This window comes from Haliotis rufescens, unplaced genomic scaffold, assembly GCF_023055435.1.
Source record: "Haliotis rufescens isolate VD_foot unplaced genomic scaffold, xgHalRufe1.0.p SCAF_1, whole genome shotgun sequence".
Classification (NCBI taxonomy): Eukaryota; Metazoa; Mollusca; class Gastropoda; order Lepetellida; family Haliotidae; genus Haliotis; species Haliotis rufescens.
In genome coordinates, this window is record NW_025963779.1 from 11,928,379 (window position 1) to 11,955,082 (window position 26,704).

Sequence of the window (26,704 nt, forward strand, 5' to 3'; positions counted from 1 at the left end):
CATGGTACAGATGAAGGCATAATCCACATCATGGTACAGATGAAGGCATATTTATGTATACAATTAAGAAGATGCGGTATTTATGGTACATCAAATTATGTTGCAAACATCAAGTGAATAAGTTATTTTGCAGTTTGAGCCTCTGTGGCGAGTTACTGTGTTACTGAATAGCGATACAATTAAGGGCCTGCAAAGGGAACATCATTTAGACAGATGGTCAAGACCAAACCTAACCCGGATCTTCAGGGGTGAGATTATCATAGCCCTCAGCAGGCATCGATGCCATATCTCAACTGGCACGACCCCAACCTCCCGCCCTGTAGCAGGGGCGGATCCAGGATCTTAAAGAAAAGGGAGGGTTCCACTTGGGACATTTATTAATAATTTTACTTTAACAAACCAAATCAACATGTTATCACGGAAGGAAAGGCGCATACAAAATGTCATCAGATGTCCAAAAAGGGTGCAAGTGTGTGTGGCTGCACTACGTTTGTTAGCGGTAACCCAATTTGCCATTCTTATCTCCCTTTGATGGAAGGAACGAAAACGGGCGAAAAGAAAAACAACAATTTTTGTTCGTTGTTGGTATGTTGAACTTTACTCGTACTCGTACAAAATTGATGTTGAATTGTGTTAATACAAATAATCATTATAGAAAATATAAGGAGCTGAATGCTTGCATATTTGATGTCTAATGATAAGCACAACCGATATTTATTTTTACGATTTTTAGTCTCCAGTTCAATAACCTAAAACCTGACACCCTACACGAAGACCAAACCGTAATAACGTGAACAAGAGGGCTATGCCACTCTGCAAACAAATGGATTTATTAGACCATATCAGCCCCGTGGGGATTCCAGTTTAGAACAAGTGCCAGCAGCCTGCGCGGGTCGAAGAGGTAACGAAGTGGATCGGTTGGTCATGGTCGGTGACTTGATTGATTGAGTATTGATCATTCGTTGTGTAATCGTTGCTCATTGTATCATTGTATGATCTGGTCAATACTTTGCTTGAGTGGGCCTATATGCAGCTGGCATATAGCTGGAGTATTGCAGAGTGTGGCAAACAAACACACTGTAACAAGTGTGTGTGTGTGTGTGTGTGTGTGTGTGAGTAAGCTGTTACATTGCTTTTCAAAATTATATGCCAGCAATGTCACAGCTGGGGACACAGTACTTAGTTTGACACATTGTATCTATGTCGTGAATCGAATCCAGACCATATGCATGATGAGCATGATGAGTGTGGACACTTCCCCACTTTCACCCCACTGCAGTGTGAAGCTCGGTGTTTGCAGGCTCAGCCTATATGAGGGTCCTCATTGGGGTGTCATAAGTCGATAGTCAGTAAAATTTGGGGCCTAAATGTAAAATGGAAAACCAGTTTGCGATGTTTTTATTGACTAAGCTAAAAAATCAATGCAATGCCTACTGAGTTAGTAGGCATTAAATTTTCAGCTTGGTCAATAAAAATGTTGCAAACCGTTTTTCTGTATCATTGAAAGGTGTTTCAAAAGGTATGATATTTTGTTCATGACTTTGAATTGTGAACAACACCAGAAGAAAGTGTAGACCATGAGTTACATTATCTAAGATGGAGTAACACTTTGCTTTTACTGAAGTAGAATGTATCAGCATGAAGGAAAGCAGAACTTTTGTGAATCATTCACCTGAATAGAAATCAAATACTTGTAGGCCTATATGTGTTGAATGTGGATTGTGAGTTTCTCTACATAAGGAAACATGGGGACAGTTGGTTATGCTTTTTTTTCATGACTCTAATTCGTGTTTTGCAAATACCTCACGACCCGTGAAGATCCGGGGTACAATACGTCTTAAGCAATCCATGCTTGGCATAAGAGGCGAATATGCTTGACATAGAGGCGTTATTTTTTTGTTTTTTTCAATGCCGCACTCAGCAATATTCCAGCTATATGATGGCGGTCTGTAAATAATCGAGTCTGGACGAGATGATCCAGTGATTGACATCATGAGTATCAACTCATGCAGTTGGGATACAATGACATGCATGAACCGACGATCCTGTTCATCGCCTATTCATAAGCATGGGTCGCTGAAGAATTATTCTCCCCCGGATCTTCACTCACCATAGTCACAATCAGTGGAGCATGTCAAGCAATGAGGATTGGTGTATAAACATGATGTTAAGTTAAATAAATTATACATAAGGCGTGACATCTGTTCATTCAGGAATGCAGGGTTGTGTAGAATAAAGTGTCAGTCATTTTGACACAAGTATTGTTGCCATGAAATGATGCATGTCGAATCAGCTCATTTCTGGGATTCTGGGATTCTGGGTTAGAATCAGTCGTCGGCAACCTATTCGTGTTGTTTGAAGCGAATGTATTGATCGGATGGTCATGCTTGGAGACTTAGTGATTTGTGTTTCAGCAAACCGTAAAGATGTGGGATGTGGCACTTAATTACTTTTGAAAATTGATACTGAATTTAAACATAAATCAATACATAGGCAGGTGTATCATCTTTTGTATCTTCGGGTGTTCAATGTATAGGTGAATAGGGACACCACTGATATAATATAGTATAGATTTTTAAACTTATCCTATCTCACACTATGCATTGGTCTTGGTTTGGAAACTTCCTAGAACAAAGTTTCCAGCTTCAAAAACACCACTCACCCAAACACATCCCATACATCACAAAATCACCACTGTGATCATGGTTCACGTACCACTAAAATCCTGTGCGACACGACCCCAGCGACCAGATCACCTGACATATCCAGCACCCTCATTCTCAATTCTATCGCTATGGTGTTCGGACGTTATACTTGAACAGAGAATGTTTTTAATTTTTTGTATTTATAAAATTTAAATACACAACTTCACTACTAAAGTTTTTTTAATTTTTTTTTTATAAATTTTTATTCAGTCATATACACAGAATACATATGCACTCGGAAAGCAATACAGCTTTATGAATACAGGTACTTCTCAAAAGGATATGGTACAGAGGAGGCCCAAGGCATAATCCACATCATGGTACAGATGAAGGCATAGACTTCACTACTAAAGTTTACCTTTACCACGAAGAGTGTGTGGTATTAACAACAATGTCTACTGTGTACCACCTTGTCAGAATTGGATCTCAACTTACTTAGCTAAGTGTTCGATAAAGGCGACTGTTCGTTGGTTCAAGGCGTTGTTTACGGTTTTCATGCATGTTGTTTTTTCCTCCGCTTTGAAACCCAAACGGTTGTGTTATCCCCTGTGGCTGTACCTTCGTTTTTCTTGCTTTACAAGATATTAGTCAATTCGGCGATGGTTACATCGCTGTCCGTTGAGGAGGATCGCTTTCCGTCTCATTTGACTGCTGCGATTCCACGCCCCTGTGCACGTGTCTGCTACCTGGCTTCTACAGTCATCTCGCTTTTAAATGGCCAGTACATGTTCTGTCATCTGTATCCCTTCACCTAGAGTAACTTTTAGTAAATGAAATTTTATTAAACAAATAATTTCCCGATGCCTATACATATGTGAAATAAAGCTAGCTAGAACTGGCTAAATATGCCTTTGTATGCATATCTAGTTTGTTGTTTTGTTTGTTGTTGTTGTTGTTTCTCACATAAAATAACAATATTCCACAGTCATCATGTTGGATTACGGCCCTTTACCCAGCTTGGGAAGTCAAGCTGTAAACTGAGGGTTGCCTCTTCCCCCAACACGCTTGTTACTCGGATCATCACTTCTGCAGCGCTCTGAGGATACAGCTACACCTCTCCGGCTTTCTTATGGCGACAACCCTTCTGACCGTAAACTCTACAATCGTCGGCGAGGAAATGATAGCCGATTGACGACGGATCTTCACTCACAGGATCGTCATCCTTCGCTGGATCGTAAACGACCAAGTGATCAAGGGATCGACAGATCGCCATGCTTGACCATTATCGACAAGACGCTGTTCTTCGATGGACATTTCCCCAAATCGTACCTCGGAGGATCGACAGTTTCGCCTTTTCTACAGATCGATACCCGAGGGATCTCCACTAGACGTTACACATGGATGCATCGACACATGGACTACCATGTCGACAGTTCAACAGATAGTACCTTGGAGAATCGACAGGAGCATCATTCTTCGTTGGATCATAGACGTCCGAGGGATCGACAGATCGACAGATCACCTCACTTCACCATTATCGACATACTTCACCAATATCGACAAGATGCTGATATTGGATGGACAGTTCGTCTGATCGTACCTCGGAGGAATGATAGTTTCGCCCCTCCTACAGATCGATACCGAGGGATCTCCACTCTACGATACACATCGATGCATCAACACATCGTCCGATCTAGTACTCGTCCGCTAGTACGACTTTACCTGCAGGAAGCCTCGGTGGCTGAGATCGCTGACTTTGTATGCTGGCGATTAGGTCCCGTACTCTTGCAGTGTGGGTTTGAATCCCGGACGGGACTCAACCCCATAAAGTACGAGCATATGTACTTTACTGAGAAGATGTTATCCCAGATATAACTTTGGTTATATAAAACGTCCTCAGTCATTAGATTGTCATTCTCCCGTTGAATCAATAGACCTCTCTCTCATCGTGCATCAGACTTCTATATGCAAACTTGGACAAGGCCTTCGCTGCTTTCCGTTGTCTAGATCAGACAATCCAGTGGTTGTCATCATGAGCATCTGTCTACGTCTTGGAATACGATGACCTGCACCAACCATATCAGCGAACTTGACCAACTGGCATAGTCACCTCGTATGGCGAGCTTGAGATACTGACGTCTCTTCTCTACCTGGATCTTCATGGATCCGGTCTATGTGCCTGCCAGCCATGAATCGTCTTACGATACTCTCCTATGAGAAATCACCATTACAAGGTTATGACGCTTGAGACAACGCGCTCCCCCTTTTCAGATTTGAATCGTCAAACAGACGACATCATCCTGAGACTTGATATCATCGCAGCCGACCTTTATCATCGACACTGATCTTTATCATCGATGCCTTCAATTTCAGCCTGATATTCCATTACAGGTTATGACTTCCACCTTGGCGTTGCATAGTGTTGTTCTGGCGTTCTGATATGGTCTTTGCCTCCTACTCCTTTCTGAATCTCAGTCGCCGACGTTCAAGGTCATAGCAGTCACACAGGGCAGATGAGGAAGCCCAGCGGACTACAAGTCCCAAGCCTTGTTTCCTGTATATACTGCAATATTTTCATTTATTGCTTATGTTAATCGGGTTTCCCAGACAAGCTCCCAGAGGGAGGGTATATATGCTTGTCTGTTGGGACTTCGGTCTACGTCAATAGAAGCCACCATCCGGTGAGGCCATTTGTTTAAATGGTTTCCAGATCTTCTACCTGCTCACCTCTGTCTTTGCGCATGTGATGTCTCAGTAGTTGATTGAAGACCTGTGTGATAAACGGGTATTGTCGATCGTTTCCTCTTCTCGTTCTTACCTTATTCAATCTCTAAGTGAGTTTGATAGGGCGATGAAGCGAAAAAAGAGATGCCTAGCTGGTCTGCCTTACATCCTTGGGAGCGTATGTGTGAGGTCTGTCTTGTAGAACCTACGCCGTTTCAAACACCTCCTCCTATCCGGGGTGAGGTTAAGTCGTGACCAAGTAGGTGTCGCCTAGCTCATGGTTACGCGATCATTCCTGGAACGGCGTCCTGTGTGAAACCAGGGAACACATGATTCCCCGATGTCATGATGTATATCTCTTGGTAGCACAAAGAGGGTTTTTTGAAGCAACACGAGTTTATCACTAATCCCTGTAAAATCCTTTGAATTTTCCTCATTAGTTCCAGCTTCCTCATGTTTATATGTTACAGGTGTCACAATATGTTGATATATAACAGGTGTTACAATATGTTTACATATAACAGGTGTCACAATATGTTCACATATAACAGGTGTCACAGTACATTTATATATAACAGGTGTCACAATATGTTTATTAATAACAGGTGTTACAATATGTTTACATATAACAGGTGTCACAATATGTTTACATATAACAGGTGTCACAGTACATTTATATATAACAGGTGTCACAATATGTTTATATATAACAGGTGTCACAATATGTTTATATATAACAGGTGTCACAATATGTTTATGTATGACAGGTGTCACAGTACATTTATAGATAACAGGTGTCACAATATGTTTATATATAACAGGTGTCACAATATGTTTATGTATGACAGGTGTCACAGTACATTTATAGATAACAGGTGTCACAATATGTTCATATTTAACAGGTGTCTCAATATGTTTATATCTGTATATATGACAGCTGTCACAGTACATTTATAGATAACAGATATCACAATGTGTTTATATATAACAGATATCACAATGTGTTTACATGTGACAGATGTCACAATGTGTTTATATATAACAGATATCACAATGTGTTTATATATAACAGATATCACAATGTGTTTATATATAACAGATATCACAATGTGTTTACATATGACAGATGTCACAATATGTTTATATATAACAGATATCACAATATGTTTATATATAACAGGCTTCACTTATACTTAGTAACCCACTTCATCTTAACTTTTTATCCGCCCCTCGTATTTTGTGTTGTTTTTATTGAAAGTTTCCATGATCCATGTGGCCTGGCTTACCAGAGATTGTTGCTATTAACCAGTTTGTGTGTAGCTTGCCTGACTGGTTACCATACTGATGTATTCAGGGATCGATTTCGCTGTATCTAGCTGCACCAGTGCAGGTAAAACATTGCTAGTGCAGGTAACTTGAATTGCCAGGTTGCACCAAGTGCAGGTGACATTGCCCACCACAAGTGCACGGCAGCAGTTATATTTGATAAAAGTGGAAACTTAATTCTTTTAGAACTTGCTGCAAATCATTTAGAATCCAGGAAACAAAAGTTCGTGAAAATAATGAAATACACAGGTCAGAATGCAGCGAAGATACAGAACTAATTCTTCACATTTACCACTAGAACAGTGACTCATGAGGTTACATCACGACAGAGGGACACTTTCACACTTCTGTTTAAGGTTGTTTACTGGATATCAAGATATCTACAGATTTCCTGAAAATAAAGTACTGGAGCACATTCTAAAGTTTATTTTCTCTTTGACTTTATTTAATCTTCAAAATAACTAAAAATACATTGTTTCAATTTATGATAAAATGGTGCAGCCAATATTTAGGTGGTGCAACCTTATTAATTCACTTGGTTGCACTTGGTGCTGGTGGAAAAACAATGAAATCGTACCCTGTTGTATAGACTCATTCTGATGGCAATAATATTAGTATGCTTTTTAGCATTTCGTCAGGTGGTAAGGGAATGACGACTTGTACTTGTCAGGCCGGCTTATTGCAAAAACTTGTAAATAATTCTTTTTGAAAATCAATACCTAATCATGATAATCAAAACATGATCTGATACATGCCATGGTACTCATATCATGTATGATGACTATTTTGCATGACGCTGATAATGTATTGTGATGATGATTGTTATTCTGTTGCAGAAGCCTGTAAACATGCTAGCTGCCATCACTACATTCGCAGAATCATGTTTTCCTGCCAACTGGGCAGGTATTTTCAAGTCATCTTCTTAACCATTGTTGCTGTTGTGGTCCTGTCCATCGTCTCCATCCTCTATGTCATCAACGTAATGTCCCTGGGTGAAACTGTCCGTCCCACAAGGATTGCCAGCCAGTTTGCAGGTCAGTTGGTCAAGTGAGAGCCAGAGTGAGGTGGGCCCTTGTAGGGGACACAACTCTGCACAGCAATTGAAAGATTATGACTTCTAATCCAAGCTCCTTCCCAGCGTGTGACACCTTTGTTACACCCTCAGTAACATTGCTGCCCTCAGTGTGGGCGCAGCCATTACAAGAATCTTAAAATTTGCCCTTTAACCCCAAATGTAGTCACGTTTATACTTTTTTTTATGTCTTACGGAATGCCACCATAGTGAATTTTGAAAAGGTTTACAACTGATCACATTTCCCAGATGAATTTGCCATTTTGTATGTTTAATCAGATCGGTTTCGAGATTGCAGACAAACGGAAATCACCCAACTTCTTCCCTTCATTCATACTATACGAATTACATTATCATGGAAATGATATAGAAATTCAAATTGACGAAGAAAGAAAGTAATTCAGCTAGTGTAAGAGTATTCTGCGTCATGGCAGTCATCACTGGTTTGTAAACATAATGGTCAGTCGATTGGGAGTGGTTGTAGCCACCTATCACAGTGGGGAGATTTGACTGGTGGCAGCGATAGTATTGAGAACTCAGCGAATGGGCTATCACTGTGAGGAGCTTGCACCTTATCATGCTAAGGGATGCAACTCTGCACTGAGAGTTGTTCTTGAATTATCATCCCTGTTTATGAAAGAAAGGTGTGTGAAAGATTTTGACTTTGTGAAAGATTATGACGATATTTTAGGAGAAATGTAGGAGGACACACACAGTTTGTGTATTGGTCTAACGTGTCTATTGATGCTGCATAGTAAATTGTGCGCAGCTTGTTGCACACTTTCCACAACTTGTGTGAAATGTTTGTGTGAGTGGAAATTGTGGAAAATATGAAAATGTTTAGTTTCAGGTTTGTTTCAGCATCATTATCAGCATTCAGTGTCATTAATGCGAACAAAGACCACTCACATTTATGAGGTCGGTCTGACGTGACCTGTAATGGGATGTCCTCAGATCTTTGTTTAGCGGTAGCGAGAACTAAGATCTGGTTTTAATGAGATTGGATGCCTACCTGCACTCAGTAACTAGGATCTGTAAGGACAGACACACACAGAAGCTGAAAAGGCTACAGTGGAAAATTGCGCACAGTGCGGATATGCTATTTATATTTTTGTCATTCATATTTGTACACTAGCAACTCAAAATAATTGTGAATTTGTGATTTTGTTTGCATATTTTATGCTGTGACCAGTTGATTCACTGTGTCTCCATTCTTGTGCAGGTTTGAAGTCCCTCAAGTCCAAGAAATCACAGCACAGAGACAGCTGTGAGAGATGTCTGCGACCTGTGGCCAGGGACGGAGTGGAGGACCTCTTCTGTATGGTGAGAGAACTGACCAGTTGTATGACCATCCCCACAGTTAATGAAGAAATAAATGACGAGTGGGAGTTGTTTATCATACATTGAAACACTACAAGGAGAATAAACCATGAGAGGCAAAGCCCCAAGTGGTTTATTCTCCCTAGTGTTTTATTGTACTGACAAGTTGGGTTTAAGACATTTTTTTAGCCCTGATCATACGGGTATCATAAAATATGGGAGTTACAATGTCATACAGGAATCACAATGTCAGTCAGGAATCATGACATGACATGGGTGTCATGACATTCAGGAAGTGTGACATGACATGGGTGTCATGACATCTTGGAATCATGACATGACATGGGTGTCATGACATTCAGGAATGACATGACATGGGTGTAATGACATTTGGGAATCATGATATCTAATGGGTGTCATGACATTCAGGAATTGTGACATCACATGGGTGTTATGACATTTGGGAATTATGACATGACATGGGTGTCATGATATCCTGGAAGCATTACATCTCATTGGTGTCATGACATTTGGGAATCATGACATCCCATGGTGTCATGACATTTGGGAATCATGACATCCCATGGGTGTCCTGACATTTGGGAATCATGACATCCCATGGGTGTCATGACATTTTGGAATCATGACATGACACGGGTATCATGACATTTTGGGAATCATGACATGACATGGGTGTCATGACATTCTGGAATCATGACATCTCATGGGTGTCATGACATCTGGGAATCATGACATCACATGGGTATCATGATATTTGGGAATTGTGACATCACATGGATATCATGATATTTGGGAATTGTGACATCACATGGGTATCATGATATTTGGGAATCATGACATCTCATGGGCGTCATGACATCTGGGAATCGTGACATCACATGGGTATCATGATATTTAGGAATCATGACATCACATGGATATCATGACTTATCATGACATTCGGGAATCATGCCATCACATTGGTATCATGACATTTGGGAATCATGACATATCATGACATTTGGGAAACATGACATCTCATGGGTATCATGACATTCGGGAATCATGATGTCACATGGGTATCATGACATTTGGGAAACATGACATCTCATGGGTATCATGACATTCAGGAATCAGACATCTCATGGGTATCATGACATTCGGGAATCATGACATGACATGGGTATCATGACATTTGGGAATCATGACATATGACATTTGGGAAACATGACATTTCATGGGTATCATGACATTCGGGAATCATGATGTCACATGGGTATCATGACATTTGGGAATCATGACATCAAATGGATCTCAATGTTGACATGCTGCCTGACTGTTCCAGGATCGACCCGCTTTCCTCAAACAGCTGAAGAACCCCTGCTGGTTTGAGGACGAGAAGCTTCGATGTTTGCCATACTTTCACATCCTGGGCTGTGCCAAGTGTGCCACGACGGACTTGAGCAGACGCATCACCCTCCATCCTGACATCGTGAACCCGGATGCCCCCTTTGATAAGGAAGCCTTATGGTGGACATGGAGGAAATATGGTATTCTAGATCATAAAAAAGAGAAAAAACGTCCCGGGACAGCAATCATAATAAGTTTGTAATTTACAGAATTAATTACTTTGAAACCGGTCCCCTGATTTCATTTCAAAATTCTTGACTGTTTCTAGAGAGCCAGTTTCCAGTTTCTGTTTGAACACAGAGCCATGGTGGAACATGTTATCTGTGGTTTGTTCTCGGCATTGGGTCTTGATGGTTTGGGTTTTATTAACATCAATTATGTTCGTATAACTTAAACTTGTAGCAAATGTTGGAGGTAAGTTTATGCACACTGAAGTGTTCAATGCACCAGTAAATCTGCCAACACTGTTTAACATTTCATACAACATCATTGAAATCAGACCTTTGACTCCAATATGATACCAGAGTAAAGATCTGACATACCCTGCCTTGGAGGTTGTGTCTAAACCAGCTTGTCTACGTTGAGGTTCTAAATTCTTGGTTCAAGCAAGCAAAGCCTTCTGAACATCCTGTCTCATCCCTCTGTCTTGTAAATGAACCTAAAGGACCAGTTCTGAATGTAATATAATAAAGGCAGTGCTATTATATTAATTAGTGATCTGGATAGTTTATACATCTATTCGTTTCTGAGTGCCATGGTAGCTATGCCCGGAAAGGTGAACTGTCAAGAATATGTTTTATTTTGTTCAGATTGAAATTCCCAATTGGAGATGGTAAAGAAATGAAGCTGAATTGTTTAGAAAACTGACATCTAATTGGTCGAAGAATCTTCATTTAGCACCAGCTTCCTCGTGTATGTGTCATAGTTGTAGTCTACTATGGGCTGGGGTATCTGTGCCTCACCATCCAACTGTGGAATAAATGCATAGTGTGAGACATGATAAGGTTAATAATTTGTAATTTTTACATTAAATTGTATACCGTATTTTCTTGAGTATAGTGCGCACCCATGTATAATGCACACCCCCCTCTAGTGGATTCAGTATTTTGGATTTTTTTTTTCGAATGTCAAGCCCAGGAATAAATTACACCGTAGATCTACCCCTTCATGTATGAATTTATCCTGTCTCATGATCACATGCTACATGCCCTTCCGGCCTGTTAGCTCTGAGAATGAAAATAATGTGTTAGGGTAGTCACGTGATCAGGTCACTATGCTCGAGATTACAGTGTGTGACCCTTTTGTTTGGGTGGTGACAATGGTGATGCTGGGATGTGTTCGGGTGATTTGTTTTTAGAAGCTGGAAACTTTTTTCAAGCACGTTTCCACATAAGAAATGCATAGTGTGAGATAGGATAAGTATATTGATATACAAATTAATATAAAATTTACAATTATTCCCCGTTAAAAGCCCAGACAACATCAAATCTCCCCCAACCACATTGCGGCAGACATTTACCTTTGTTGTTAAAGTATAGTTTGATCAGAAAGACAAACCAAATATATTCAATATTGAACAAATTGTTTACCAAAATTAAAATAAAGTTAGAGTGAGTGAGTGAGTATAGTTTTACGCCGCTTTTAGCAATATTTCAGCAATATCACGGCAGGGGACACCAGAAATGGGCTTCACACATTGTACCCATGTTGGGAATCGAACCCGGGTCTTCGGCGTGATGAGCGAACGCTTTAACCACCTGGCTACCCGACCGCCCCAAATAAAGTTAGAGGAGTCCATTTTGTACAGTAATATTGATAAACATGAGCAGCAGAAAATCCAAGCTTTTGACAGAGTATGTTCAGGGCAGCACTTTCCTTGCATGATGTGTTGGTGTTAGTCCGCAACTTCTGTTTTTCTGTTTTATCATAAACTTAACGATGTTTCATTTTCTCTTCTGAGAATCTCTGGGAGCATGCCAATGTTTTACAATTAAGTTTTAGATGAGAGCATCTCTCAGTATTTATATTCAACAATTTAACTGTTACTTCATTCACATGCTCTACAAAGTTTTACCTCCAGAAAATAGGATGATTTATTTAATGATTTTTAGTTATCTCATAAAGAATTGTTGGGCAGATGAAATAACAATAATATAGTGAAAATTTGATTGTGATTACGGTAAAAAGGGTCATTCTGAAGTTTAATCATTACTTGAAATAGTTAATACAAAGCAGAAAAAAATAAATTAATTGAAGTCTTCAATTGTCGATAATAATCTGATGACTAACTGTGATGTAACCATGGTAACTGGGTGTTGCAGGTTATGTTGGCTTCTCCCGGACACAGATACACAAGTTCCGCCAGTACCTCAATACTTTTGACCCACTGGCCCGCAAGCTGCAGACATCCATGAGGAGAAAGGAACAGAATTTCTCCCACTTCATCACAAGTAAGTAGCCATTGTTTGTTTGTTGTTTAACGCCGCACTCAGCAATATTCCAGCTATATGACGGCAGTTTGTAAATAATCAAGTCTGGGCCAGACAATCTAGTGATTGACATCATGCGCATCGATCTACGCAATTGGGATCGATGATATGCATCAACCAAGTCAGCCAGCCTGACCACCAGATCATGTTAGTCCCCTCTTACGACAAGCATAGTCACCTTTTATGGCAAGCATAGGTTGCTGAAGACCTATTCTACCCTGGATCTTCACGGGTCAAGAAGTCATTGAAGTTTATATGGCTACTGACGCCACGAGGGTGAGCTTTTGGATCATTGCTGAACACATGTAGCATGTAAAAGTGGCAGTTCCATGACAGTGTCCTGTTTCGACATCAAACTACTTCATTCTGCTCGTTGACGTTCTTGTGTGAAGAAAAATGCAACTAAAAAGGTGAAAACTATCACATAAACAAGAATGCCCTGATAAGTGCATTTGTGTGCATGCTTTGTGGCCTCCGCTCCCGCGATTGAAAATGCATTAGAAGGGGGTACAAACACCCCCTTAGACCCCCTTACACCCCCTACACAGCTCATAAAGCCTTGCATCCATCCATGCTGTTACATATTTCATTGAATCATCACAAAAGATGTCTCATAGTAGATGGTTAGTGATCAGAGTGGCAAAATTTAGACGTTCGCAACATCAATATTAAATACCTAATAAACTGCATTCCTGTGTACAGTACTGAAAACTACTCAAAACAATAATATGTAAAAAAATAATATGTTTAATTGTTCCCATTTATAATGCTTTTATACCCATGAATTTTGTTAAAACTGCCCCCCCCCCCCACACACACACACACAAAAAAACCCCAACACCCCTCAACCCAACCATATTGAAGATATTAATGTTTTCATAAACTGGCGTCTACTATAAAATTAGCCACTGCAGGCTATATTTAGTAACCAAAATTGAAATCTGCCAACATCCCTGGGATTAGTCAATGACATTGCGTGTAGAGTTGCTTGATCACTGCGCTAGCAACCCAGTTGCTAGGTTTACATCACATGGCATTGTTCCTGCCTGTGTATCTTGGAACAAAATGTCACACGTTTCACATACGGTTGTGTGACATGTTTGAAAAGTTTGTGGTACTGTATTGTAAAAGTAGGCCAAATAATCTAATAATGATAGACCAAACGTTTACAAGATCATGCTGTCCCATGTGACAACCTTCACAGATTGCGTTGACTGACGTGATCTCATTATGCCTGATTCGTCTTATCCTGCCATTGATTTCATGGTCGCTGGATGACCTGTTGTGAAGGATAAGTTACGTATAGCAGATAAGTGAGTGATATTATTCACTCAAGCTGCAATTACTCCATGCTGTTTGATGGTATTCTAAGTGAACATTACTGGTTTCATTTGCTGATTAAGGAGATGTTTTTTTCAAAAGGTTGGGCTGCGCTGATTAATTTTAAACTTGGGGGTCAACATTAATTTGGTGACTCAAAAATTCAAAATGCTTAGTTCAGTTTAAAGTTTAAACATATTTTATTCTCATGAAAAAGATTGGGCACAAGTTATCACAACTTAGAACGCCCTCTCCCATAGATTTACATGTATGCTTATTTACAGTTAATAAATCAAATGACAGAAAGGAAAGGAAAGAAATAGAGAAACGTATGTACATTCACACTGCTCACTCAAACCCTTTTGTTTTCTTTATATATGTATGTACATTCCTAAAAATGCTTCCGTTCACATGATTAGGTAAACTTGCATTTCCAACTAGCATCAGGTCAATATTAATATCAAAGGTCCCTTTCACAATTAGAAATAGTGAGTGTATCAATTCGTTTCTAGCTGATTTAAATAAAGGACATTCAATGAAAAAATGATATGAATTTTCACATGGGCTGCCACATCAGCATTTTGGATCCTCGTTTAAACCTTTTCCAAATGCTTCAAAGAGAGCACTGTTTAAAGTCACCATTCTATGCATATTGAATATTGGTCTGTTCCACCCGAGAAAAGGAAACATTTCCAGATCATCACCATACGCCAGTCTTTGAAATATGATAACGGTTTTGTTTTTTGTAGTGGATGGGTCTCCCCCGGACTTCTGGGATTTCCGGGGCTGGCCGCTGTTGCCTCAGAACCATGGCCGCAGCGAACCATGTATCTACACCCCCCAGCTAATGAAGCATATCTATGCAGACCCTAAGTTCATCCTCATCCTGCGGAACCCAACAGACAGGTTGGTGTTACGGCCTGATACTGTTTTCAGGTTAATGAAAAAGGTTTTAAAAATCTAAGAGATTCTATCTTGGCTCCTGGTGCCTATTTGGTTAAGATACCACAATTTTCTCTTTGCAGCTTGTGTTGTTTCCCTTGAAACAGTGCCTGGATGCACAGCAAAGGGAAACAACTCTAGCTGTGGCTTGGTGTTCTGTTTCAGACTGTACTCGTAATGTTTTTTATCTTGGCGTTCTTTTACAGACTGTACTCGTTATATTGTTTATCTTGGCTTTCTGTTACAGACTGTACTCGGAATATTGTTTATCTTGGCATCCTGTTACAGACTACTCAGAATGTTGTTTATCTTGGCGTTCTGTTACAGACTGTACTTGGAATATTGTTTATCTTGGCGTTCTGTTACAGACTGTACTCGGAATATTGTTTATCTTGGCATCCTGTTACAGACTACTCAGAATGTTGTTTATCTTGGAATTCTGTTACAGACTACTCGGAATATTGTTTATCTTGGCATCCTGTTACACACTACTCAGAATGTTGTTTATCTTGGCGTTCTGTTACAGACTGTACTTGGAATATTGTTTATCTTGGCGTTCTGTTACAGACTGTACTCGGAATATTGTTTATCTTGGCATCCTGTTACAGACTACTCAGAATGTTGTTTATCTTGGCGTTCTGTTACAGACTGTACTTGGAATATTGTTTATCTTGGCGTTCTGTTACAGACTGTACTTGGAATATTGTTTATCTTGGCTTTCTGTTACAGACTGTACTCAGAATGTTGTTTATCTTGGAGTTCTGTTACAGACTACTTGGAATATTGTTTATCTTGGCTTTCTGTTACAGACTGTACTCGGAATATTGTTTATCTTGGCATCCTGTTACAGACTACTCAGAATGTTGTTTATCTTGGAATTCTGTTACAGACTACTCGGAATATTGTTTATCTTGGCATCCTGTTACACACTACTCAGAATGTTGTTTATCTTGGCGTTCTGTTACAGACTGTACTTGGAATATTGTTTATCTTGGCGTTCTGTTACAGACTGTACTCGGAATATTGTTTATCTTGGCATCCTGTTACAGACTACTCAGAATGTTGTTTATCTTGGCGTTCTGTTACAGACTGTACTTGGAATATTGTTTATCTTGGCGTTCTGTTACAGACTGTACTTGGAATATTGTTTATCTTGGCTTTCTGTTACAGACTGTACTCAGAATGTTGTTTATCTTGGCGTTCTGTTACAGACTACTTGGAATATTGTTTATCTTGGCTTTCTGTTACAGACTGTACTCAGAATGTTGTTTATCTTGGAGTTCTGTTACAGACTACTCAGAATGTTGTTTATCTTGGCGTTCTGTTACAGACTACTTGGAATATTGTTTATCTTGGTGTTCTGTTACAGACTACTTGGAATATTGTTTATCTTGGTGTTCTGTTACAGACTACTCAGAATGTTGTTTATCTTGGAGTTCTGTTACAGACTACTCAGAATATTGTTTATCTTGGCATAGTGTTACAGACTACTCAGAATGTTGTTTATCTTGGCGTTCTGTTACAGACTACTTGGAATATTGTTTATCTTGGTGTTCTGTTACAGACTGTACTCAGAATGTTGTTTATCTTGGAGTTCTGTTACAGACTACTCAGAATGTTGTTTATCTTGGCTTTCTGTTACAGACTACTTGGAATATTGTTTATCTTGGTGTTCTGTTACAGACTACTTGGAATATTGTTTATCTTGGTGTTCTGTTACAGACTACTCAGAATGTTGTTTATCTTGGTGTTCTGTTACAGACTACTTGGAATATTGTTTATCTTGGTGTTCTGTTACAGACTACTCAGAATGATGTTTATCTTGGCGTTCTGTTACAGACTACTTGGAATATTGTTTATCTTGGTGTTCTGTTACAGACTACTTGGAATATTGTTTATCTTGGTGTTGTGTTACAGACTACTCAGAATGTTGTTTATCTTGGTGTTCTGTTACAGACTACTTGGAATATTGTTTATCTTGGCGTTCTGTTACAGACTACTTGGAATATTGTTTATCTTGGTGTTGTGTTACAGACTACTCAGAATATTGTTTATCTTGGCATCCTGTTACAGACTACTCAGAATGTTGTTTATCTTGGCATTCTGTTACAGACTACTCGTGATGTTGTTTATCTTGGTGTTCTGTTACAGACTGTACTCAGAATGTTGTTTATCTTGGCGTTCTGTTACAGACTACTTGGAATATTGTTTATCTTGGTGTTGTGTTACAGACTACTCAGAATATTGTTTATCTTGGCATCCTGTTACAGACTACTCAGAATGTTGTTTATCTTGGCGTTCTGTTACAGACTACTTGGAATGTTGTTTATCTTGGCATTCTGTTACAGACTGTACTCAGAATGTTGTTTATCTTGGCGTTCTGTTACAGACTACTTGGAATGTTGTTTATCTTGGTGTTCTGTTACAGACTGTACTCAGAATGTTGTTTATCTTGGCGTTCTGTTACAGACTACTTGGAATGTTGTTTATCTTGGCATTCTGTTACAGACTGTACTCAGAATGTTGTTTATCTTGGCGTTCTGTTACAGACTACTCAGAATGTTGTTTATCTTGATATTCTGTTTCAAACTGTACTCAGAATGTTGTTTATCTTGGTGTTGTGTTACAGACTACTCAGAATGTTGTTTATCTTGGCGTTCTGTTACAGACTACTTGGAATATTGTTTATCTTGGCGTTGTGTTACAGACTACTCGCAATGTTGTTTATCTTGGAGTTCTGTTACAGACTACTTGGAATGTTGTTTATCTTGGTGTTCCTTTACAGACTACTCAGAATGTTGTTTATCTTGGCATAGTGTTACAGACTACTCAGAATGTTGTTCATCTTGGTGTTCTCTTACAGACTACTCGGAATCATCTTAGTGTTCTGTTACAGACTTGACTCATCATATTGTTGAATTTGACATTCTGTTACAGACTGTACTTGGAATGTTACAGACTAATCGGAATGTTGTTTATCTTGGCGTTGTGTTACAGACTACTCAGAATGATGTTTATCTTGGTGTTCTGTTACAGACTACTCAGAATGATGTTTATCTTGGTGTTCTGTTACAGACTAATCGGGATGTTGTTTATCTTGGCGTTCTGTTACAGACTGTACTGGGAATGTTGTTTATCTTGGCGTTGTGTTACAGACTACTCGAAATGTTGTTTATCTTGGAGTTCCGTTACAGAGTACTCGGGATGTTGTTTATCTTGATATTCTGTTTCAAACTGTACTCGGAATGTTGTTTATCTTGGCATAGTGTTACAGACTACTCAGAATGATGTTTATCTTGGTGTTCTGTTACAGACTGTACTCAGAATGTTGTTTATCTTGGTGGTGTTCTGTTACAGACTACTCAGAATGATGTTTATCTTGGTGTTCCATTACAGACTGTACTCAGAATGTTGTTTATCTTGGTGTTCTGTTACAGACTACTCAGAATGATGTTTATCTTGGCATAGTGTTACAGACTACTCAGAATGTTGTTTATCTTTGTGTTCCGTTACAGACTACTCAGAATTTTGTTTATCTTGGCATAGTGTTACAGACTACTCAGAATGTTGTTCATCTTGGTGTTCTGTTACAGAGTACTCGGGATGTTGTTTATCTTGGCGTTCTGTTACAGACTACTCAGAATGATGTTTATCTTGGTGTTCTGTTACAGACTACTCAGAATGATGTTTATCTTGGTGTTCTGTTACAGACTAATCGGGATGTTGTTTATCTTGGCATTGTGTTACAGACTACTCAGAATGATGTTTATCTTGGTGTTCTGTTACAGACTACTCAGAATGATGTTTATCTTGGTGTTCTGTTACAGACTAATCGGGATGTTGTTTATCTTGGTGTTCTGTTACAGACTACTCAGAATGATGTTTATCTTGGTGTTCTGTTACAGACTACTCAGAATGATGTTTATCTTGGTGTTCTGTTACAGACTACTCAGAATGTTGTTCATCTTGGTGTTCTGTTACAGACTACTCAGAATGTTGTTCATCTTGGCGTTCTGTTACAGACTAATCGGGATGATGTTTATCTTGGCGTTCTGTTACAGACTGTACTGGGAATGTTGTTTATCTTGGCGTTGTGTTACAGACTACTCAGAATGATGTTTATCTTGGTGTTCTGTTACAGACTAATCGGGATGTTGTTTATCTTGGCGTTCTGTTACAGACTGTACTGGGAATGTTGTTTATCTTGGCGTTGTGTTACAGACTACTCAGAATGTTGTTCATCTTGGTGTTCTGTTACAGAGTACTCGGGATGTTGTTTATCTTGATATTCTGTTTCAAACTGTACTCGGAATGTTGTTTATCTTGGCATAGTGTTACAGACTACTCAGAATGATGTTTATCTTGGTGTTCTGTTACAGACTAATCGGGATGTTGTTTATCTTGGCGTTCTGTTACAGACTGTACTCAGAATGTTGCGTATCTTGGTGTTCTGTTACAGACTAATCAGAATGTTGTTTATCTTGGTGTTCTGTTACAGACTACTTGGAATATTGTTTATCTTGGTGTTCTGTTACAGACTGTACTCGGACTACTTCTTCCTGCGTCAGGGCGACACCCCTGAAGATTTCCATGAAGATGTTCAGAAATCCCTTCAGATTCTGGCCAACTGTCAGAAGAAGCACAGTCAGAGGCAGTGCTACTTCAGTGCAGATGTGTACAAGAGACTGACAGTATGTTACAGTAGAAAGTCATGTTGAGTTTCTAACCAAGGAATTAATCATTTAAGTTGTCTTCCCAAATATGTCAGTTGAGGGAAGTTGGAGCATGGAGAGTGCTAACCTTTCTTACTTGGGTAGTGTTAAAGTTTCCTTAATTCAGCTTGACATCCCATTGAAAACAACCCTTGCAGGTCCACTCAGTATCCTGGCAAACTTGGAGGAAGACCTTCTGTGATTTTCCCATGCTAAACAATCTCATTAAAATCAGATTTTGGTGCTCGCTGCCGCTGAACAAAGATCTAAGGATATCCCATTACCAGTCGCGTAAGAATGATCAGAAGCTTCTCTTTCCAGAATGGGAAAGGGACAGTCAAAATGTGTTTTCTGATCATGCATCCTTGAAAAGAATAAAACAGGGCATTCTGAATGACAGTTAATCTTTTCAAACAAAAGACACATTCCATAGCCTGTGGGTAGTACTGCCATACAATCTTTGCCATCTCTTAGACATTCCAGAAATTTCTTTTGCTCTTGTTTCAAATTTTCAACTTTGTCCAAAACATTTTCAAAGCGTAGTGTGCAACGGCAGTCTCCTGTCAAGTATTGCCATAAAGCTTGAGAAAGCTACTTTCTGATTAGCTAATGTCTACTACTAGTTAATCATTTCATTAAATCAGTTTGCGAAAGGTGGTTCTGCATGTAATGGGATGTCTTCAGACCCATGTAATGAACACTAAGATCCAATTATAATTAGATTGCTGTGCTAAAATTTACATTTGAAACCTCACGCTGTAGGTTCGGTTCATATTTAGTTTAGCGTGGTTGAATCTTCGGGTAGCTTAGCTCTACATTGAAAACACAGTCTGTTATCTCCTACATCACTGCAGCAAGATGACGATCATGGTCATCCTGACAAGGAGCATCCGGCACAGGATGAAGAAAAGTCATGGAAACCTTGTGTAAACTTATACTTGATACAACTCCTTCATCCCAGTAAGAGACCGCCTCCGTGGTCTTGTGGTAGAGCGTCCGCCCGGAGAGCGGAAGGTCCAGGGTTCGATCCTGGGCCGCGTCATACAAAAAGACGTTAAAAGATTGTACTTGTTGTTACCCTGTCTGGCGCTCGGCATTAAGGGTCTAAAACAAGGACTGGTCGGCTCGGAGTCAGTATACTGTGTCTGAGTGGGGTATTCATGTTAAACTGCTGCATGGTATCTCTGTGAGCTAGCACTATAAATCGGCATCAGTCCGGACCAGTACAAGCAGCCACACACACACATACACGTGCATGCACGTCGCTATATAAGTGCAATAATCTTGGACGCGACGTTAAACCCAATTTCACCTCACCTCATCCCAGTAAGGACATGTGGTGCCTGCTGTTATTGTTGGATGTAAATTACATCTACAGTCCGTTTTGGCTCCAAATGAGAACGATGAAGTGCAAAATTACTAAAAATCGGAAATAGTCTATTAAATGTCAATAAGTACACGGCAATGAATACCCTGTACCCAACAATATCTGCTGTTTTTTATTTTTATTCCCATTCACTGGAAAAAGTTGTTTATGAAACTGTCATGTTATGTTTACAAGTTGGCGTCTTGAACGGAGGGGGCACAACGGTAGGAGGAACAGCACAAAACGCGTACTGCACATGCTACGTAGTATACGTTGTTGTCGACTGACAAGATGGGCTACTCAGCTGATGTGAAACACTAAATGTATTAGGTGTATAACTTCTTTCAGTGTGAAGCAGTTAGTGGAAAACCATTTAATGCCGTTAATAAATACTTGAAACAAGCTTTTGACATATAATAGACTATTCCCGATTTTGAGTTAGTTTGCAATTCATTATTCTCATTCGGAGCCAAATGACTTACATTGTACCAGATAATATTTTGGTTGCACCTATTGGCACACTTCTAAATACCCTGCAGTTCTCAGCCATGTGTCAGTCACAGCATGTCTCTTGTTTTAATCACATATTTTAACACAAATTAATGTACCGTATTCATCGTAATAAGCGCCCAGGGCACTCTCAAAATTAGAAATAGGGGGCTCTTATTAGAGTATTATTTTGTTGAAAAAAACAGAGTTGAAAGATAAATTTCATGGTTTATGCTGATAGCCTGAAATGTTTATTTTCGACAGATATATTTTTCCAGAATTTAATTGCCCATAGTTAAGGGTGCATATAAACACACGAGTGTGTAATATACGCGAATAAATAAGTCTTTTGTACATTTATCAATCTGAAGGGGTGCTAATTGGGATTGTTCTCTAGCCAATATATTAACAAATATTAAATCAATAACATATTTTTGTGTTAATGTATTTCAGACACGAATACACTTCGGATGTTATAGTTTATTTCTGAAGGAATGGTTGAAAGCCTTTCCACTGCGACACTTTCTTGTCTTGAAGACTGAGGAGTACTCGAAAAACATCACTAACCACATGAAGATGGTCTACTCTTTCCTTGATCTCAGTAAGTGACTACATCTGAAATAAGGTTCAACCTACTTCATTGATGTGGCAGCGATAGATATTGGCACTGGTCCTATCGTCCTTGCCAAACTGCCCAAGGTATAAGAACTAGTAGAAATTAGACTAGACTAGTGGATTAAAACTGTTAGTTTCTCTTGCTGGGTGTTATTCAACACCCGAGGCTAGACCTTTTACAATTTCTTCAATGTTTTTTATCAACGTGGGTATCATTTAGAACATGAAATATAAGTTTTTGTTTTGTCTGGTACAAATCTGTCTTTTGACATTGTTTAATGATATTCCTATTGAATTCAATCATGTCTCGATTTTTATGGTAGCTGCATAGTGAGATGAAACATTTGTTTTGTTTGTTGTTTAACTCCGCACTAAGCAATATTCCAGCTGTATGATGGTGGTCTGTGATTAATCGAGTGTGGACAAGACAATCCAGTGATTGACATCATTAGCATCGATCTATGCAATTAGGATGCGATGACATGCATCAACCAATTCAGCGAACCTGACCACCCAATCCTGTTAGCCGCCTCTTACCACAAGCATAGTCACCTGTTACGACAAGCATGGGTGGCTAAAGACCAATTTTAACCAAGAATCTTCACAGAACAAGCCTGGTGACATGGTCATTTTGAAACTAAGCTGCTGGAGAAAGGGTGTATTCTTTTATCATTGACTCACCTATTTCATTCCCACTGTGTATTGGTTTTGAAGGAAAATGTATTGAGTCTCTAATAGTAGGTAATGGCCTGACTTTCATATTGCTGTCTATTGTAATAATGGTTCATCTATTGCGCGACATACCACAATATACCTGAATGTCAATAGACCCATATATCAGACTTTTTTTTCACTTTATCCAACATTTGCTGGATGTTGCTATGGTCACAATCTAGGAAGCAGGTCCTGATTAGTTTCAGTTTTTTATCACAGGAATCAAGTTCCTGACTTCTGAATTTCATGATTTCAATTTGACTTGTCACTTATGTAAACCTTGCCAACAAGATGAAAATATTCATGATTTAGAAAAACACAAAAAAACAGAATTTTCCAAAAACATCCTGATACATATTCTTTAGCATCTTAAATCATGGTGTTCCGGTAATACTCTCTTCCCACATCAAGTTGACAAGTGATAAAACTGAAGGGAACTGTATACGGCACACATGGTCACAAATTGGTTCAAGTGAAGCCATGTTGTTGATGGGTGACTATGTTCGGCAGCTTGACTCTTGAGAGTTTCTAGGCCTTGTCTCTTGCTCCCACACTGATACATGTTACATGTGTGGTCTCTTGACTTTGACCAATATGCTCCTGTTCACACAGGAAGGAATGGGTACCCAGTAAGATGAGATGGTAATATGACCTTCAAGCGCTTCACAGCTTAGGTTGTATACTCCCTAGGCAGCCAAGAACTAAGTTTGAGGGCATGATGATGATGATGATAACAAAGATGATGATGATGATGATGATGATGATGACGATGATGATGATGATGATGATGGTGATGATGATAGCAATGATGATAGCAATGATGATGATGATGATGATGATGATGATGATGATGATGATGATTTGTTGAAAGTTTCGTGAAACTAAACTCCCTCCCTCACTCACTCTCTGAAACTCACTCTGAAACTCACTCACGCACTCTGAAGTAATTCTGTGTATTTCAGGCCAGGTGTCCATGGACTTGTATGAGGACATTGAGGACCTGAAGAGGAGCCGCGTCACAAAGAAGAAGAAGAATGCTGCGCCCATGTTAGACAGCACCAGGGGGATCCTGGATCAGTTCTATGCACCTTGCAATCAGGAGCTGGCAGATCTGCTGGGCGACAAGAAGTTCCTATGGCAGTAATACTTCCTGGATTTTCCGAGAAAGTTAAAGAGTCCCATATTTTGCATAATATAGCTGAAAACAAGGCTTGTTGTTACATTATTTGTTATTTTGGCACTGCATACAGTGATTCATGTCAAACCAGTACTGCATATCTCTGTGTATGAGGCGAGTTTATTGTACCTCGAATTAGGGGCCTTTCAAGGGGGGTTGTCTTGTACACAGGGTCGAAGAGTTTTGATGTTTTTCCCCCCAACACAGACATAACTGTGAGCACGTAACACCGGAAATACCATGTCAACAAATCCATACTGAAGTACGCAAACTAATCATGTCTGGTTATATAAACAGTTCATTATATATCTGGACTTACCTTTGTTATCTATTATATTAATTTTATTCAAAATTTCATTCAATATTGTTTCTTTTCATTTCGGCAAAATTCATGATGTCAAATTGCAGGAGATCCCTCAGACATTGGATAAGGTCTATTGTGAATATTTATGTCATCAGAATTGAAGTTATTGTTTAGTTGATATCCTCAATAAGATGGATACTGCTAACAAGTTATTTATATGAAGCCATCAAGCGATACCCAAAGACTGGCAGACCTTAGGGATGTCTACACTTGATCTACTTATGTCACTTGTCCTTTTTTCACAAGTGTTATGATCGTCAGTACATGATCATTTCAAAGTATCTCATGATTATCAGTGGAGTATTCCACAGCAGATTATCAAGCCTGTTTGAGATGAAGACTACTGTCTTCTCTCCTCATGTGTATTGGTATGGTGTTGTTTGTTGTTTGTTGTGTATCCACCATCACCCGTTAATGTTGAACAGTTATGTAATTGCAGAACACAGCTTAATTCTTCGTTTTAATGAAGGAAAATAATGTTAGTTGTGATGTCTCGAAGCACTTTGACCTTCAGATAGGAATCTTGGGTGTACTTAACTTTCGTTTTGGACTCAAACAATCACCAATGTCCAGATGAAAATGTTCTTTATTGTCATCTCGCTGCATCATCACCATTATAGCATTATCATCAAGAATGAAAAGAATCAAGTAGAGACTATGTTTCAGGAATATAATTAACTATTTTTGTATACAGAAAGTGCATGTCACTATATGACATGATGCTGTCTGTATGGTTTGTTTGTTTCTCATCTCCCATCAGTCATAAAGTACCAGCCTGCTAAAAAAAACAGAATAAAAAAATATATTTGTTTGATATCAACATGATCAACCCATTCAGATGACTGACTATGCACCAAGTTGCCCCTATGTGTTAAAAAAAATCTCTTTCATCAGAAAATACTTGTTATGTTTATTGGAGTGAACTTAAAGAAGGGAAGTAACTCTATTTTCTGATATTTTTCCTTTTTATGATGCTCTTTCCAGCTTTATGCAGTAGTGAAGCTACTATTGCATTTGAATTTGATTCAATAATGATGCCATGAGTTTTAGCATGTGCGTATGGAAAATGTACTTTGTTTGCACATGGAGATGAGAAACACAACATGGTATGGATTCAATCTCATAAAAATCAGACCTCAGTTCTCGCTACCGCTGAACAAAGATCTGAGGACATCCCATAAGGGGTCACATCAGAAGGACCTTTCTTCCGACCAATCAGAGCATCGCTTACCAGATTATGAAAGTGACAGTCGGAATGTGATTTCTAATCATGCAACCACGAAACCATAGTTACGGGTTTAACGACTGAATCCATACAATCTAGACCATCTATTAGCCATTCCAGAATGTTCTTTTGTTCAGGTTTCAAATTTGTAATCGAGACTTTGCCAAAATATGTTTTTGGTCGCCAATTTGAAATTAGTGCCATAAAGCACGAGAAAGCTGCCTTCTGATTGGTCATTCCATTGGTCGGTCAAAGTTCGTGCAAGGTCGGTCTGACGTGACCCATAATGGGATGTTCTCAGATCTTTGTTCAGCTGTAGCGAGAACTAAGATCTGATTTTAATGAGATTGGGTATGGATTGTGAGTGTAGGGCGGCCTCCTGTTGTTATTCTTTATATCAGGACTGTATATCAGTTATGTTTATGACTTGATGCAGTGCCATATGTGTGTATGTGGATCAGGTGATAAGATTGTGCCAAATACCTACACATCAACCAGTTATCCAGATGTGTATGTTGGAGAGCCTTTTGAAAACAGGACAGATTTGATCTTGTTTTGCAGGTTTAGTAGGCCATTATGTCAACACTGTGCCAGTTTTCTTCACAATGCATGTGCAATGCATATATAAGACACAAAATATGATGTTATCTTAATGACCTTGTATTCCGTATATTGTTTTTAATATTCCTGTTACTAAGGTTGCTGGCTTTGCTTCCAAAAACATCCTCACCAAATACATCTTTGAACATTTTCGATTTGGGAGGAGGCTGTTTGAAGCAGGCTGATCTATTGAT

At 39.2% G+C, this 26,704-nt stretch overlaps 1 protein-coding gene across 1 annotated transcript; it reads left to right on the plus strand.

Annotated features, from left to right (window-relative positions):
* The first annotated feature begins 540 nt into the window (after nucleotides 1–540).
* LOC124147920 (carbohydrate sulfotransferase 15-like) lies at nucleotides 541–25,981 on the plus strand. Its single transcript, XM_046518773.2, has 9 exons — nucleotides 541–585; nucleotides 7,532–7,729; nucleotides 8,990–9,090; nucleotides 10,433–10,637; nucleotides 12,819–12,947; nucleotides 15,056–15,212; nucleotides 19,786–19,939; nucleotides 22,269–22,416; nucleotides 24,107–25,981. The coding sequence occupies exons 2-9, from the start codon at nucleotides 7,576–7,578 to the stop codon at nucleotides 24,286–24,288; spliced, it is 1,230 nt and encodes a 409-aa protein (XP_046374729.2). The 5' UTR covers nucleotides 541–585; nucleotides 7,532–7,575; the 3' UTR covers nucleotides 24,289–25,981.
* Nucleotides 25,982–26,704: the final 723 nt, after the last annotated feature.